Raw genomic sequence first — 14164 nt, forward strand, 5'->3', positions numbered from 1 at the left:
GGCTTGGAGGGTACCTAGGGCAGTGGGAGGAGACAGCAGTTTGGCTCATGGGATGTAGGACGGTTCAAAACCTGGGACTGCCCATCAGGCAGACCTGGGTTCAAATCCTGCCTCTGTCATGTTCGAGCCAGGTGACCTGGCAAGTGGTGGGACACTCTGAGCCTTACTGTCCACAGCTATAAAGTGGGATCATTAAGAGCTGCCTTGCAGGCTGTTGGGAGGATAACACAAATGACTAAGGCTGGAACACTCCCAGGATACTCAGCAATACCAGGGGCATCACTAACCCAACTCTCAGCTCAGGGAGGAGGCAGATGACTTGCAACCTCCCATGGGTCTCCCTGTAGCTCTCACACCTGCAACAGCCCTTTGTCCACACGCTGGGTCTGACCTGTCATCTCTGCCATTTCCTGGGACCCTATAGTGGCTCCTGGGCACATCTCCACCAGAAATGCATCCATAAGTGCAGCAAAGGTATGCACAAGGATGTTCCTAGCAATGCTGTTTGCAACACAATAAAGAGAAAAAATGCCCAAACTGGTTTGGCTCAGTGGATAGAGCGTCGGCCTGCAGACTCAGGGGTCCCGGGTTCGATTCCGGTCAGGGGCGTGTGCCTTGGTTGCAGGCACGTCCCCAGAAGAAGAGTGTGCAGGAGGCAGCTGATGGATGTTTCTCTCTCATCGATGTTTTTGGCTCTCTGTCCCTCTCCCTTCCTCTGTAAAACATCAATAAAATATATTTTAAAAAAAGGAAAAGCCAAAACCGGTTTGGCTCAGTGGATAGAGCGTCGGCCTGCGGACTGAAAGGTCCCAGGTTCGATTCCGGTCAAGGGCATGTACCTGGGTTGCAGGCACATCCCCAGTAGGAGATGTGCAGGAGGCAGCTGATCGATGTTTCTCTCTCATCGATGTTTCTAACTCTCCATCTCTCTCCCTTCCTCTCTGTAAAAAATCAATAAAATATATTTTAAAAAAAAAAAAAAGGAAAAAATTTTTAGAGAGTCAAATGGAAAATAAACAGCGGTATGTTCGCGCTATGGAATACCATATGGCAATGAGAGTGAACAAATGCCAACCAGAGGCCACAGCATGGATAAATCTCATAAACACAATGCTAGTGAGAGAAACCACACACAGAAAGTACATATGGGTGGGGCAAAAGTAGTTTGTCTGGCAAATAATTTATAAAAGCCTAAGCGACTGGCCAACCGGCTGGTAGCTATGATGAGCAATGACCACCAGGGGGCAGACGCTCAACGCAGGAGCGGAAACATGGAACAGACTGATGAATCTCAGAGAGAAGGGAGGAGGGTGGGAAGAGATTAACCGAAGATCTTACATGCATACTAGAGGCCTGGTGCATGGATTTGTGCACCGGTGGGGTTCCTTGTCCTGGCCTGTGGGGACTGGGCCAAAACCAGCAGTCCGACATCCCATGAGTGGTCCCGGATTGCGAGAGGGCTCAGGCCAGGCGAGGGACCCCATGGATTCGTGTCCCGGGCCTCTAGTACAATAAATAATAATACAAGTGTAAACCCACTTTTGCCCCACCCTGTACTGTAGGATGCTGTTTATAGAAAGTACAAACTCAGACCAACCTAATGTATAGTGTTAGATGTAGGGATGGTGGTCACCCTGGGGTGAATAGCTGGGTGTCAGGGGCTTCTGGGGCCCTGGTTCTTGATCTAGGGGCTGCTTATACAGGTGTGTTTTGTTTGTGAAATTTCATCACATTCCATTTCAGGAATTTACTGTATGAATGTTATATTTTAATTTTTTAAAAAAACCACAACCAGCCCAGCCGGTGTGGCTCAGTGGCTGTCAACTTATGAACCAGGAGATCACAGTTCGATTCCTGATCAGGGCACATGCCCAAGTTGTGGGCTCGATCCCCAGTGTGGGGTGTGCAGGAGGCAGCCCATCAATGATTCTCTCTCATTATTGATGTTTCTCTCTCTCTCTCTCCCCCTCTCCCTTCCTCTCTGAAATCAATAAAAATATTTTTTTAAAAAGCACAACCGAGCCAAACAACACTCCCATCCTTCCCAGCTCCCGTCTGTCCTCACCACTAATAGTGGCCCTCAAAATTTTGGGGGCCCAGCCCCTCTGAACCCCCCTTCTCTGCAGCACCTCCCCCCTCACTGCTCTCTTGCCCATTTCATCCAGCCACACTCCTGCCTCAGGATCCTTGCTTATGCTGGTCCCTCTGCCAGGAAGACCCCACACTGGGTAACTCTCTTTCCATAGTTCTTCTTGGAATGCTCCCCCTGAGGCAAGAGGGCTATGAAATCAGACCTGGATTTCAGGGGCTCTGCCTCTCCAGGCCTATTTGCTCATCAGTGAAATGGCCACTGGCCAAGGAGGGGCAATGCAGCCAGACCTGGGAGGGCTGCCCTGTCTCAGGGGACTATTCTGGGAAACTCACACCTCCTGCTTCTCAGAAACTAATAATGGCAGTGCCGGAGGTAGCTGAGGGTAGGTGACAGGGAAACGGGGCCAGCTGACCCAGACAAGCCCAGGCTGGGCCTGGTGGGGAGCTGAGCACAGTTGAGGGGGGCCAGGGGAGCCTGCGTCAGCATCGTCCCCCAGCCCACTCGACTGAGCCACAGTCCTGGTGTCAGCTGTCCTGCAGTCTTGCAGAGCTAGCCATGCCTGGTTTATTTTCACTTCTCACAAGCATTTGTGTCATTTATCAGGCTGTTGTTCTAGGTCTGGCCTGGGCCATCTTCATGACGCCCTGGGCTTCTGCAGGCATGGCTGAAATCCCTTGTATTAGAACCCCAGGCACATAAGAATGCAGACTGTAACCCAGACCCTAGTGGGACCCAGGAATCTGCATTTTCCATAAACCGATCCTGGTGCCCATGAAGTCAGAGAACCATTGCTTACCGGGAGAGACAGGGAACCGATTCCAGTCCGGTGTGGTCAGTGCCGAGGCAGGAGAGGGGCTCAGGGGAGGCCGCTCACCTGGCCACAGAAACCCCCAAGTGAGAACTGACCGTTGAGCGAGACTTGGCAATGCCTTCCAGGCGGCTCCAGGCGGCGCAACAGCAGGTGTGAAGGCCAGGAGACAAGGGTGGGTCAGGTAGCCCGAGAGTGGGGGAGGGAGAGGGAAGGGTGGGTGGAAGCTGTGGCTGTTTATGCAGGGCCTTGTGGCTCCTGAGAGGAATGCTCTGGGGAAACTGGGGTGTAGGTGGAAATCGGCTTCTGGTTTAAATGCTCTCAAGATTCCGGCATCAATGTGACTGAATCAATAAATCTTTGTTAACTGAATGAAAGAAGGAAGGAGCCTTTCTTAACTTCAATTAAGCTTCCACTCCTAGTATCACTCAAGAAAAGAGTTAAGTGGCCTCTGGGTCTTGGGTTTCAGGTTACTCATAACTAAAAGGCGGTGGACGCAGACCCTACGTGACATGGGGACCCCCGCCCCGCCGCTTCCGGCACGCGCTCTGACCGACGCCCAAGCCCCTTCGGCTCCGGGCGGGCTCGGGTTACCTGGGGAGCCTCCACTCGGCGCAGGTCCTGGCCAAACCAAAGCTCCCACCAAAGTTCAACACGCCTCCCAAACTACGGCCCGATTGGTCCGTCCTGCCCACACTGGGGAGCCGGCTTCACCTTCTGATTGGCTATTCTGCTCCCTGTTCTGTGCTGGAACCCGCCTCTTCCCTGATTGGCCAGAAATCTACCTGCGCTCGCCTCGGATTGGCCGCTGGCTTGATCGGCTCACAAGCTCCTAGGGGCCCCGCGCTCTGATTCGCCGCTGGGACCAGCCCTACGGCCTGCACGCTGAATGGCTGCGCCGCTACCTGTATCGGCTTCCGATTGGATGCGAGGCGCCTCCCTGGCGTGATAGGTCAGGACCGCCGCCCCCCTGGCACCCCATTGGCCGCTCGGCGAAGCCCGGTCTCCGGGTAAGATGGCAGCGGACGGACAGTGCTCGCTCCCTGCTTCATGGCGGCCGGTCACCCTCACCCACGTCGAATATCCTGCAGGTAAAAGGCGGCCCCGGCTCTAAGGACGCCTTCCCAGGGCCGGCCCCTCCGCCCCGGGCGCTGCGGCTCGCGCGAGCCCGCAGAGGGGGCGCCGGGATATCGGGGTGGGAACTGTCAAATAGTGAGCCATGGAGGGGCTCGGCCGGCGCGCGCCGCGCACGCGCGGTGGTGCGGCGATGAGCTGGGCGAAATTGTGAGGCTCGCTGGTGCGCTCTGCGGCTGCGCGGCGGGGGTGCTCCCTCGGGTTCCGGGGCGCGGGTGGGCTGTAATGGGGAGGGGGGCTGTGTGAGGCGGCGAAGGGTCACTGGCCTGGACCTGGGCCCTTCTTCCCCGGAGCCAGGGAGGCCGGACTCGCTCCCCGGCGTGCAGGGAGCGCCTGCTTCCTTGTGCATTTGGGTCGCCTGCGAGAGCCAGAGCTCCCGGTCGCTGGGAGGGTGCCGCCGAGGCCAGGCAGCTGCCCGTTGTTGGAGTGCCTCTGGTGTGCCACGCCCTGGGCAGGGCACCGCTGCACAACAGAGGATCCTGACTTCTGGAGCTTCCCATCAGACACAGCGCTAGCAGCACAGGGTTTTGCAGCCTGGAGGTCCTTTCGCGACAGTTCTGGAGGCTCTGGTGGCCTGGAGCAGAGTTTGGGCCTTGGGGTCAGAGGTGTCTGGGCTCCAGCTCAGGCCTGGGCCCTGTGCAAGTGGCTTCACCTGTCGGTGCCCCAGGTACTTCATCTCTAAAGTGGGGCTAATCACAGCGCCTCCCTTCTAGTGGCCTGAGAATCCAGCAACAGGGGGCGTGAGAAATGCTGAGCACGGTGCCTGGCGCACAGGCAGTGTTCAGTAAAGAACCGCAGTTCGGGTCAGACCCCCTTCCCAGGACCCGCTCAACACCCCCCCCCCCCCCCCCGCCGACCCCTCCCAGGATGGTTGGGTGTCAGGTGAGCCCTGCATGGAGCCCTGGTTGTCCTAGGATGGACCTGCTCAAATGTCGCTCTTCTGGGTGGAGATGTGAGAACTTGGCCCCTGGTGAGGGCCCCCGGGCTGGCTGCCAGAGAACTTTGACCCTGGGTGTTCTGGGTTATACTGGGGGTAGGGTGGCCCTGCCGGGTGCTGGGCCCTACCAGTCTGCCTGCCCTTCCACCCCTCCAGTCACTCAGCCAGAACCCACTGAGCGCCTCCTGAGTGCTAGGCCCAGGTCTAGCTCTGGGTTTAGAATGGTGAACAGGAGGATAAGTCCCTGCAGTCCTGGGCTGTGAAAAAAGCCATTTTACAGGAGGGAAACCGTAGCCTGGGGCAGGGAAGGGACTTGGCCAAGGCCTCAGCACCGTCCTCACTTCTCCGAGTGCTCACGTTCTAACAAGCCAGGAGAAGGAAGCTGGCCGTTGTGAGCAGCATGATGCAGGCTGTGATGAGGTACCCTGTGCAGGACTGTGGGTGCCCGAGGAGGGAGCTGGCTGAGCCTGGGGGAACCCACAAGGTCTAGCCCCTGCTCACTCTTCTGTGGGCCCCTGTACTTCATACCCCTCATCACACTGACCCTTGCTTCCTTTATCCATTCTCCATTCATGTGCCGTTATTTTTGAGCCTAGTTACCTGCCAGGTGCTGTTCTGGGCTTGGGGCATTGAGTGTTGTGTAAAGAGACCCCGTCCCTGCTCTTATGGGACCTGCAGAGGGAGAGACAGACACAGCCTGATACCTACACTAACAAGCAAATCATGAATGATGCACGGTCACCTATTCATGTCCCCCCCACCCCCCCAGGCTGAGAGCTCTGCAGGGGCAGGAATGGGTCTTTGCCACTGTGGTGGGTGCTCAGGTTAGGTTGCGTGAACCCAGGCAGCGTCCCGGGTGGGGGAAACCGCACAGGCCCAGAAGTAGGACAGAGCACGGTGTGTTCAGGGAACTGGAGTGCGGTCCCTGGAACTGGAGCAGAGGGTGGGAGGGGAGCAGGGCTAGGACGGCCCAATGAGCTGGGCTGAGGTTGGACTTATCCCAAAGGCAGAGGGGGAGCCATGGAGCCGCTTGGAGCAGAGTGGCGAGGGCAGAGCATCTGCAGGAAGGTCCCAGGTTGGTGCTGGTGTGGGATAGTCATGGAGCTGGCCAGAAGTTTGGGGACACCAGCTACTCCCTGTCCTCACGGCCAGGTGCTCTGGGCATCAGCTGGGCAGCTGAGAGACCCAGAGTCTCAGAGCCACTGTGTGGGTGAAGTGACAGGGGTCCAGGATGGGAAGGGCTCACCCGCGTCACCCAGCTGGCCCGTGGCAGCACTAGCCCTTGAGCCAGCCCTGCCTTGGGTAGGTGTGGGTGAGGCCAGGTGTGTGCCCATTTCTTTAGCCTGAGTCTGGGCTCCGCCCTGTGTGGGCACCTTCCCTGTGTGAGGCCAGGCTGGTGGTATGGGCCATTTCCCACGCTGGGTTCTCGCAGCTGGTGGGAGAGCCCCCCAGCGTGGACGTGTCCTGGGTGCCAGGGGCCGAGCTGGGTGTCACACAGGCCCGTCTCATTCAAGCTCACAGTCATGGGGGGGGGGGGGTGTCACACAGGCCCGTCTCATTCAAGCTCACAGTCATGGGGGGGGGGGGTGTCACACAGGCCCGTCTCATTCAGGCTCACAGTCATAGGGGGGGGGGGTGTCACACAGGCCCGTCTCATTCAAGCTCACAGTCATGGGGGGGGGGGTGTCACACAGGCCCGTCTCATTCAGGCTCACAGTCATGGGGGGGGGGGGTGTCACACAGGCCCGTCTCATTCAAGCTCACAGTCATGGGGGGGGGGGTGTCACACAGGCCCGTCTCATTCAAGCTCACAGTCATGGGGGGGGGGGTGTCACACAGGCCCGTCTCATTCAGGCTCACAGTCATGGGGGGGGTGTCACACAGGCCCGTCTCATTCAGGCTCACAGTCATAGGGGGTGGGTACTAGGTACCCTTTTCACAGACGACCGAGCGGAGGTCAGGGAGGTGGAGTCCTTGCCTGAGGTCACGCAGCAAGTGCTGGCTCGGGAACTGAACCGTGCCCTCTGACCCACCATGCCCTCTGACCCCAGAGTGGCCACGTAGCTGTCCTGTTTTTTTTTTTTTTTTTTTTTAATTTATTTCAGAGAGGAAGGGAGAGGGAGAGAGAGAAACGTCAGTGATGAGAGAGAATCATTGATCGGCTGCCTCCTGTAATGTCCCCTACTGGGGATAGAGCCCACCACCCGAGCATGTGCCTTTGACCAGAATTGAACCTGGGACCCTTCAGTCCGCAGGCCATCGCCCTATCCACTGAGCCAAACCTGTCAGAGCTTAGCTGTCCTGTCTTTTTTTTTTTTTTTAAATATATATATTTTTGTTGATTTTGGAGAGGATGGGAGAGGGAAAGAGAGACAGAAACATCAATGAGGGGAGAGAATCATTGATCGGCTGCCTCCTGCACACCCCCTACTGGTGATGGAGCCCGCAACCTGGGCGTGTGCCCTTGACCGGAATTGAACCTGGGACCCTTCAGTCCGCAGGCCGATGCTCCATCCACTGAGCCAAACCGGCTAGGGCTAGCTGTCCTGTCTTGAATGGTGAGGGTAGTCTTTGAACTTGACATCAGCCCTGTTCTTGAGCAAGGGGGGAAGTGGCTCTCATGTCCTGGCTGTGGTATCCTGACACCGCCTCTCTCCCAGCCTGTTAGGATGGTAAAAAGCAGGTAGTGAATAGGTAGCCAATTTCTTGCCAGTAGAGGCCGTGAGAAGCTGTTACTGCAACTGGCGTCCGTACTGGGCAACACAGCCTTCTCCCTACCCTTGGCCTTGGTCCTTGTGGGGGCCTGCAGCACAAACCCAAGTCTGTGTGTGGCCAGAGAATACCAGGTTCCCTGGAGCCCAGGGCGTGGCTGGGGCAGCCCCAGCACAACACTGTGTTCCAGGGGCACCCATGTGCCTGCTGGGCCGCCCCCTGGTACAGAGCCCGGTCTTGGAGGTCAGACGAAGCCGGGTTCAGGTTCCTGTCTCGGCAGGGTGGTGGGCGTGGTGTTGCGACTGGGCCAGAGACTTGGATGTTAGTCCTGCTCCCACTCGTTCTGACTAAGGTGCCCACAGCTGCCTGGCCCTGCACTGTGGCTCTCATTGGCACCTCCTTTCTGGCTCAGGTGCTGATTACCTTGCACGGGGCTGGCCCCTCTCTGAGGCTCATGCTCTGTCCTCATCCGTTTTCCCAGGTGATCTCTCTGGCCACCTCCTTGCCTACCTGAGCCTCGGCCCTGTATTTGTCATTGTCGGTTTCGTGACCCTCATCATATTCAAGCGGGAGCTGCACACGGTGAGTGAGCCTGTCCCCCCCACCCCAGGCCCTCCGACTGCTCCCCGCTGCCCCCCTCCACGGAAGGGGTCACGCCATCTCACCCCAGGGGCTGCGCCTCCCTGCCATGCCACCACCTTTCTTGAGGTGTGTGGAGCCTCCGGGCTGCTTCCAGGTGGTTCACCAGTTGGGCTGGGAAATTCAATCAGGGGCCATGGTCTTTGGGGCTGGGCGGTGGCCAGCAGGCACAGAGGCCCGGCTGACCACACATCTTCCCGACAGATCTCGTTCCTCGGGGGCCTGGCACTGAACGAGGGGGTCAACTGGCTGATGAAACACGTCATCAAGGAGCCGCGGCCCTGTGGAGGTCAGGCCCAGGCTGCAGGAATCGGGGGTCCACTAGGTTGGGGCATTACTGGGGGGCCTGCAGCCTCCCATCATGCCCTGTTCTCTCTCCCCCAGATCCCCACGCGACAGTGGGCACCAAGTACGGGATGCCCTCCAGCCATTCCCAGTTTATGTGGTTTTTCTCCGTCTATTCCTTCCTTTTCCTATATTTAAGGTGAGCTGCTTTCCAGTTGGAGTGGCCCTGGACTGGCCCAGGCCAGCCTTGCCAGGGACTCCCTTCCGGGGGTGGGAGGAGCTGCAGCCAGGGCAGAGGCGCCCGGGAGCCTGAGGAGGGGCAGGAGCTGTTCGGGAGGCCTGGGCCCCCGGCTGTGGGCTGAGGCCACCTGACAGGCCTGTCTTCCCAGAATGCACCAAACGAACAACGCCAGGTTCCTGGACCTGCTGTGGAGGCACCTGCTGTCCCTGGGCCTGCTCACCGCGGCCTTCCTGGTCTCCTACAGCAGGTACGGGGGGCGGGGAGGGCAAGCCCACCACTCCCTGCCACTGGGTCTTGCTGGGTTCTTGGTCCCTGTGGACCTCACTGTAGACCTGAGCCTCAGAGCCTGTAGGGTAGGGCGGGAAAAAGGGTCCCAGCCTCTTACTTTGTAGGGTCAGGGCTCCACTGCCCCTTGCGGCCCAGTCCTGCTGTCCCCTCCCAGCTGAGCCCGGGGTCCTGGGGACACCTCCGCACATCAGCTTCTGCTCCAGCGCCTGGAGGAGCCCTGTGCAGACAAACTCCGAGTTCAGGGCTGCGGAGAAGGGCAGCGAGTCTCATCTCCTCTCTTGGAGTCGGGAGGGGCGCTGTCGGGGCCTGAGGCTGTGTTCACAGGAGTTCATGCCTATCTGTGCGTGTCTCCCTGTGCGCACACAGGTCCCCGGAAGCTGGCGCTTGGGCGTGGGGGACCGTGCAGGCCTGTTGCTGGCTGGCTCTCATGAACTTCCCTTGTCCTTGGCGCAGGGTCTACCTGCTGTATCACACCTGGAGCCAGGTGGTGTATGGGGGCGTCGCTGGAAGCCTCATGGCCATCGCTTGGTTCATCTTCACCCAGGAGGTCCTCACTCCTCTCTTCCCCAGGATAGCGTCCTGGTAACTGCTTCCTGCCCTGCTCTGCCCCGCCTTCCCCGGCCCCAGGGCCCCGGCCCCCCCTGTGGAAGGGCTGTCCGGGGAGGACCTAGGGTTTCCTACCCCAGCCTCGGCCTCCCTGGGAGAGCCCTAGTGTCCAGGTCTCTGGTGGGCATGAGGCTGCAGGCCCCGTTTGCCTGGCTTCTCTGTTGCCCAGGCGTTTCCTCACGCCCAGAAGCTAAGGTGGCTTCTCTGTCCTCGCCTCGGCTCTCAGGGACTCGGAAAGCAGCCTGAGTCCTGCGAGCTGTGTGCACGGTGGGGGCGGCCCTGCCTCAGTGTCACAGGTGGCACTTGTAGTTCTCGCAGTGGCCCGGGGGGCACAATTCGGGCAAGGACTCCCTGAGCGGTGGGGGGGAAGGTGCATGGCTGGCTCCAGGCACTGATGGGGGACTCTGGCTTGATGACAAGCTCGTGCCCTGACATGACCTGGGGTTCTGGGTGTCTGTCTCCGCAGGCCTATCTCTGAGTTCTTTCTAATTCGAGACACGAGCCTCATTCCCAACGTCCTCTGGTTTGAGTACACAGTCACCCGGGCAGAAGCCAGGTGAGTTAAGGGTTCGGCTCTCGCTGGGTCCTGGCTCAGGGGCTGCCACTGCTCCTGTTCTTAGAGGCTCCCCGACACCCAGGCACTTGGCTAAGCACTGCTTTTCACTGCCTCGTGGCACCCTCCTTGGGACCGCATTTTACAGATGAGAAAACTGAGGCTCAGAGATGAGAGGGGGCGTCACTCTGGGTGACTTGGAGATTGTGGGTGGGGGCGCTGGGCTGGGAACCTGGGCTGTCGGGCCCAGAGCCACACTTTTAACTCCTGTGTCCCAGGACCAGAGAGCTGGGCAGCCGGGATTCTCAGGGTGCTTAGTCCAGACATGCGCCCCATAAATGGGTAAACAGAGGTGCAGTTGCACAGCAAGTTGGTGCAGAGCTGTGCTTTGGAGTCTACTGACTGGAGTCTCCCTCCGTGGGCCGGTGCCAGCCGGGGTTCAGAGGGGAGCTGAGGCGAGGTCAGACTCCAGAGCGAGCCTCTGGGGTTTCCCCAAGGCGGTGGTGAGAGGAGTCACAGGGCAGGGCAGGCCAGGCCAGGCCCCTGAGCAGCCTGGAAATTTGTCTAGTGCATCATGGTCCAAATTATCCTAAGGAGCTTAAAGGGAAAGCCCTGGATCCAGGAGGAAAGGGGATCTGAGGTGGGTAGGGCAGGCAGTCCCATTATTGGAGAGGCCCGGCTGGCCCAGGCTCTCCACCTGACGCTCAGAATGGTCCTATGCCAGGGGCCGTGCCCTGCCTGGGCCCGCCCCTGTCACCTGGCTCCGCTGGCCACCACCTGCCTTCATTTACCAACATTTCTGTATAAGCATGCTCTGTGCCAGGCAGTGTGCTGGGGGTAGGCAGAGTGAGACAGCCACAGCAGTCAGGGGAGCGCGAAGAATAAGGCGCCTCCTGTGTGATGCGTGCCCTGGGCCTGAGCTCGGGACAAACCCGACGTGGGGGCCGGTGGTTGGGCCTGCTGCTCAGGGGAGACAGACCTGAGTGTGGAGGGAGTGCGTGCCTGCCCAGGTCGGGGGGTGGGCGGAGAGTGTTCTCAGAAGAGGGAAGAGCATGTGCAGAGCTGCCTGGCGGGAGGAAGTTTGGTGAGTCAGGGACTGGGGCTACTCGGAGGGGCACTCACCCATTTTGATGGGACTGTGGGTAGGGAGGGGACCGCTCAGGGGGCCACTGAATGCCAGGGGTCCCCTCCTCTGACTCCCAGGCGTGCTCACTGCAGACTCCCACCCCTGTTTTGCAGGAACAGACAACGCAAGCTGGGGACGAAACTGCAGTGACTGGTGAGGGCGGCTGGGTCCACCTCCATCTGGCCTGCGCGCTGCCATGCGGGACGGACAGGATGCAGAGGGATGAAGCGGAGACCTCGACAGACCCGTCGCCAAGTGGAGCCTTTTGTTTTCTTACTTTAATTTTAATGAACAAGGTGGCCCGAAGGGCCAGGCCAGCCCCTCGGTCAGGATCCTGGAGCGCCTGCTGACAGAGGCCACACAGCCAGCTCCGCGCTGCCCTGCCGCCAGCCCTGGCCTGGTGGGAAGCGCTGGTGTGGGCGCTGGGGTGTGGGTAGAGGAGGAGGCCTGGCACCTGTGCTCGCAGGGCAGGAGATCCAGGGGCGTGAAAATACACACTATTTATTTTTGGTTTTGTTAACGGCAGGCAGGATGTTGGAGATGGGGCCGGAAGAGCCCGCTCTGCGGTGGCTGCCCCGACTACAGAGGGCCCAGGCCCTTTGCCCTGAACGGTGGCCTGGGGGCCCAGCAGAGGGCGCACCCTGTGCCCTCACTGCCACCATTGCCATTCCAGAACCTCATGCAGTGTTTCCGAGTCTGGGGGCCAGGCCTAGAGAGAGTGCTCGTCTGGCGGCTGCTATCGTGTCCTACCCCGCGCTGACCCTTACACCACAAGGGCTTTCTCCGGTCCCCTGTCCCCCAGACAGTGGTCCCTTCCTGACAAAGAGCCTGCACATGTGGGTGAGCAAACCCAAGCTGTTTACAGCTCTTTTTGGTCCTGCCAGCGGGAGCGGTTAGTCTTCATCTCCACGAGAACAAAGTGCAGAGGAACCGGAGCGGGGTGAGGCGGGCCCGTGGGTGCCTGACACCCGCGCCCTCCCTCCCCTTCGCTCTGAACATTCCTTACCCTTCCCGACCCCTCTGAGAGGCTGGGAACTGCCCGGGGCACCCTGGAGCCTCTTTTGGGGTGTGGCACAGAGCCCCACTGTCCAGCTCAGAGGACGGCTCCTCCTCAAGGGACTTGATCTCTCCGTCTCTGTGAAGTGGAGTTGTGGAGTGGACATGCTTCCAGACTCTTGGAAGTTTCTAGAACTGAACCAGGCTGCTCGGGACCTGTGTTCGAACCCCCCCTCCCTTTCTTTGTGGAGGTTCGTAATCTGCTGCTGAAGCACAATGTTGGGTGCTTTCCTTTCTCAGTTGTTGAAGGCCGTGTCCCAAAGCCATTCCAGAGGCCAGGGCCAGGGGCCTGTTTCCAGGGAAGGTTGGTCAGTCCCCCCCCCCCCCCCCTTCCTTCTTATTTTTTACATTTTGCCTGAGACAAGCCAAGTGTGAGGTGGTTTGATTTAAGAAAAATCAATGAAATTGTTTACTATTGTTTTAAAATAAAAATCCTGAACTCTGGCAGCTTGAGCACATGTTGACTTGAGCTCCTGAGAGGAGGCTGGAGACATGTGACCCCAAGGAGCAAGGACCATAAAAACATAAAACCGTAAGCATCTGAGACATCTAGTCCCTCCAGCCCCCAGTGCCGCCGTGTGAATGGCTCTGCGACATTTCCCGCTGAGGAGACCTCACTGCCATGGAGAGCTGGAAGTGCCCCCTTTCCGGTCCTGGTCGCCTCCCTGCGTGGTCCTGGCTGGCTCTGGACCTGCTCCCAGCCTCGTTCCTCCATGGCAGCCCTGGGGGACTGGGGACAGGGTGTGCGCCTCTCCAGGTAACACCTCCGCTCTGTGTTTAATCCAGTATTTCTTGCGTGTGCATGGCTGAAGGTTTTGCTTTGGAAGAAATGACTGCAAACAGCTGGGTTGTTAGAGGCTTGTGGGAGTGAGGTGATAGAAGTGGATCCCAAGGGCTGGCCAACATGGGAATCTAATCCTTCCCTGATTCGCTGAGGTGCAGAATGGCCACACGCTAGAGTAGGGGGATCAGAGAATTCTGTCCCCACATGAGCTCGAAGGCTGTGGGTCAGGCCCCGTGGTCCACACAACCTTGACGTTCAGTAAACGTGGCCTTACCCGAGATACAAGGCAGAAGCAAACCAACCTCTGGAGGAAGGAGCCTCCATCCTAGACTTCAGTCATTCGTGTGAGTAGTTAAGTTGCAGTGAAGAGAATGTAGGTAAAGACGGCCAAGAGGGCACGACAGCGTGTGGAGAACCAGCGGAAAACGGGCCACGGAAACAAGCCTGCCAGTGCCTCGTGCTGGAAGATCAGCCACAGACTAAATGTTGTGTGTTTTTTTAAAAAAATATATTTTGTTGATTTTTTACAGAGAGGAAGGGAGAGGGATAGAGAGTCAGAAACATCGATGAGAGAGAAACATCAACCAGCTGCCTCCTCACACCCCTACTGGGGATGTGCCTGCAACCCAGGTACATGCCCTTGACCGGAATCGAACCTGGGACCTTTTCAGTCCGCAGGCTGACGCTCTATCCACTGAGCCAAACAGGCCACAGCTAAATGTTGTGTTTTAAAGACACAAAAGACAAACTTGAAAATGTCTGCAGGGCTGAGAAACTCTAAGGTGAACCCTGCAAGACTTGTAAGTGGATCAAAATGGAAAAATCCAATCGCTGAAAAGCAAGCTGAGCTCAACAGGTAGGTTTCAGTTGAAAAGTAAACTGCACGACAGGGCAGGACCAGAG

The 14164-nt window shown here is 58.4% G+C and overlaps 1 protein-coding gene across 1 annotated transcript; it reads left to right on the top strand.

Moving 5' to 3' along the window:
• Positions 1-3850: 3850 nt before the first annotated feature.
• DOLPP1 (dolichyldiphosphatase 1) lies at positions 3851-12924 on the top strand. The gene is made up of 8 exons (XM_059658275.1): positions 3851-3991; positions 8165-8265; positions 8527-8611; positions 8707-8806; positions 8997-9095; positions 9590-9718; positions 10209-10298; positions 11535-12924. The coding sequence occupies exons 1-8, from the start codon at positions 3916-3918 to the stop codon at positions 11569-11571; spliced, it is 717 nt and encodes a 238-aa protein (XP_059514258.1). The 5' UTR covers positions 3851-3915; the 3' UTR covers positions 11572-12924.
• The last annotated feature ends 1240 nt before the right edge of the window (positions 12925-14164 follow it).

This window comes from Myotis daubentonii, chromosome 11 (assembly GCF_963259705.1).
Source record: "Myotis daubentonii chromosome 11, mMyoDau2.1, whole genome shotgun sequence".
Lineage (NCBI taxonomy): Eukaryota > Metazoa > Chordata > Mammalia > Chiroptera > Vespertilionidae > Myotis > Myotis daubentonii.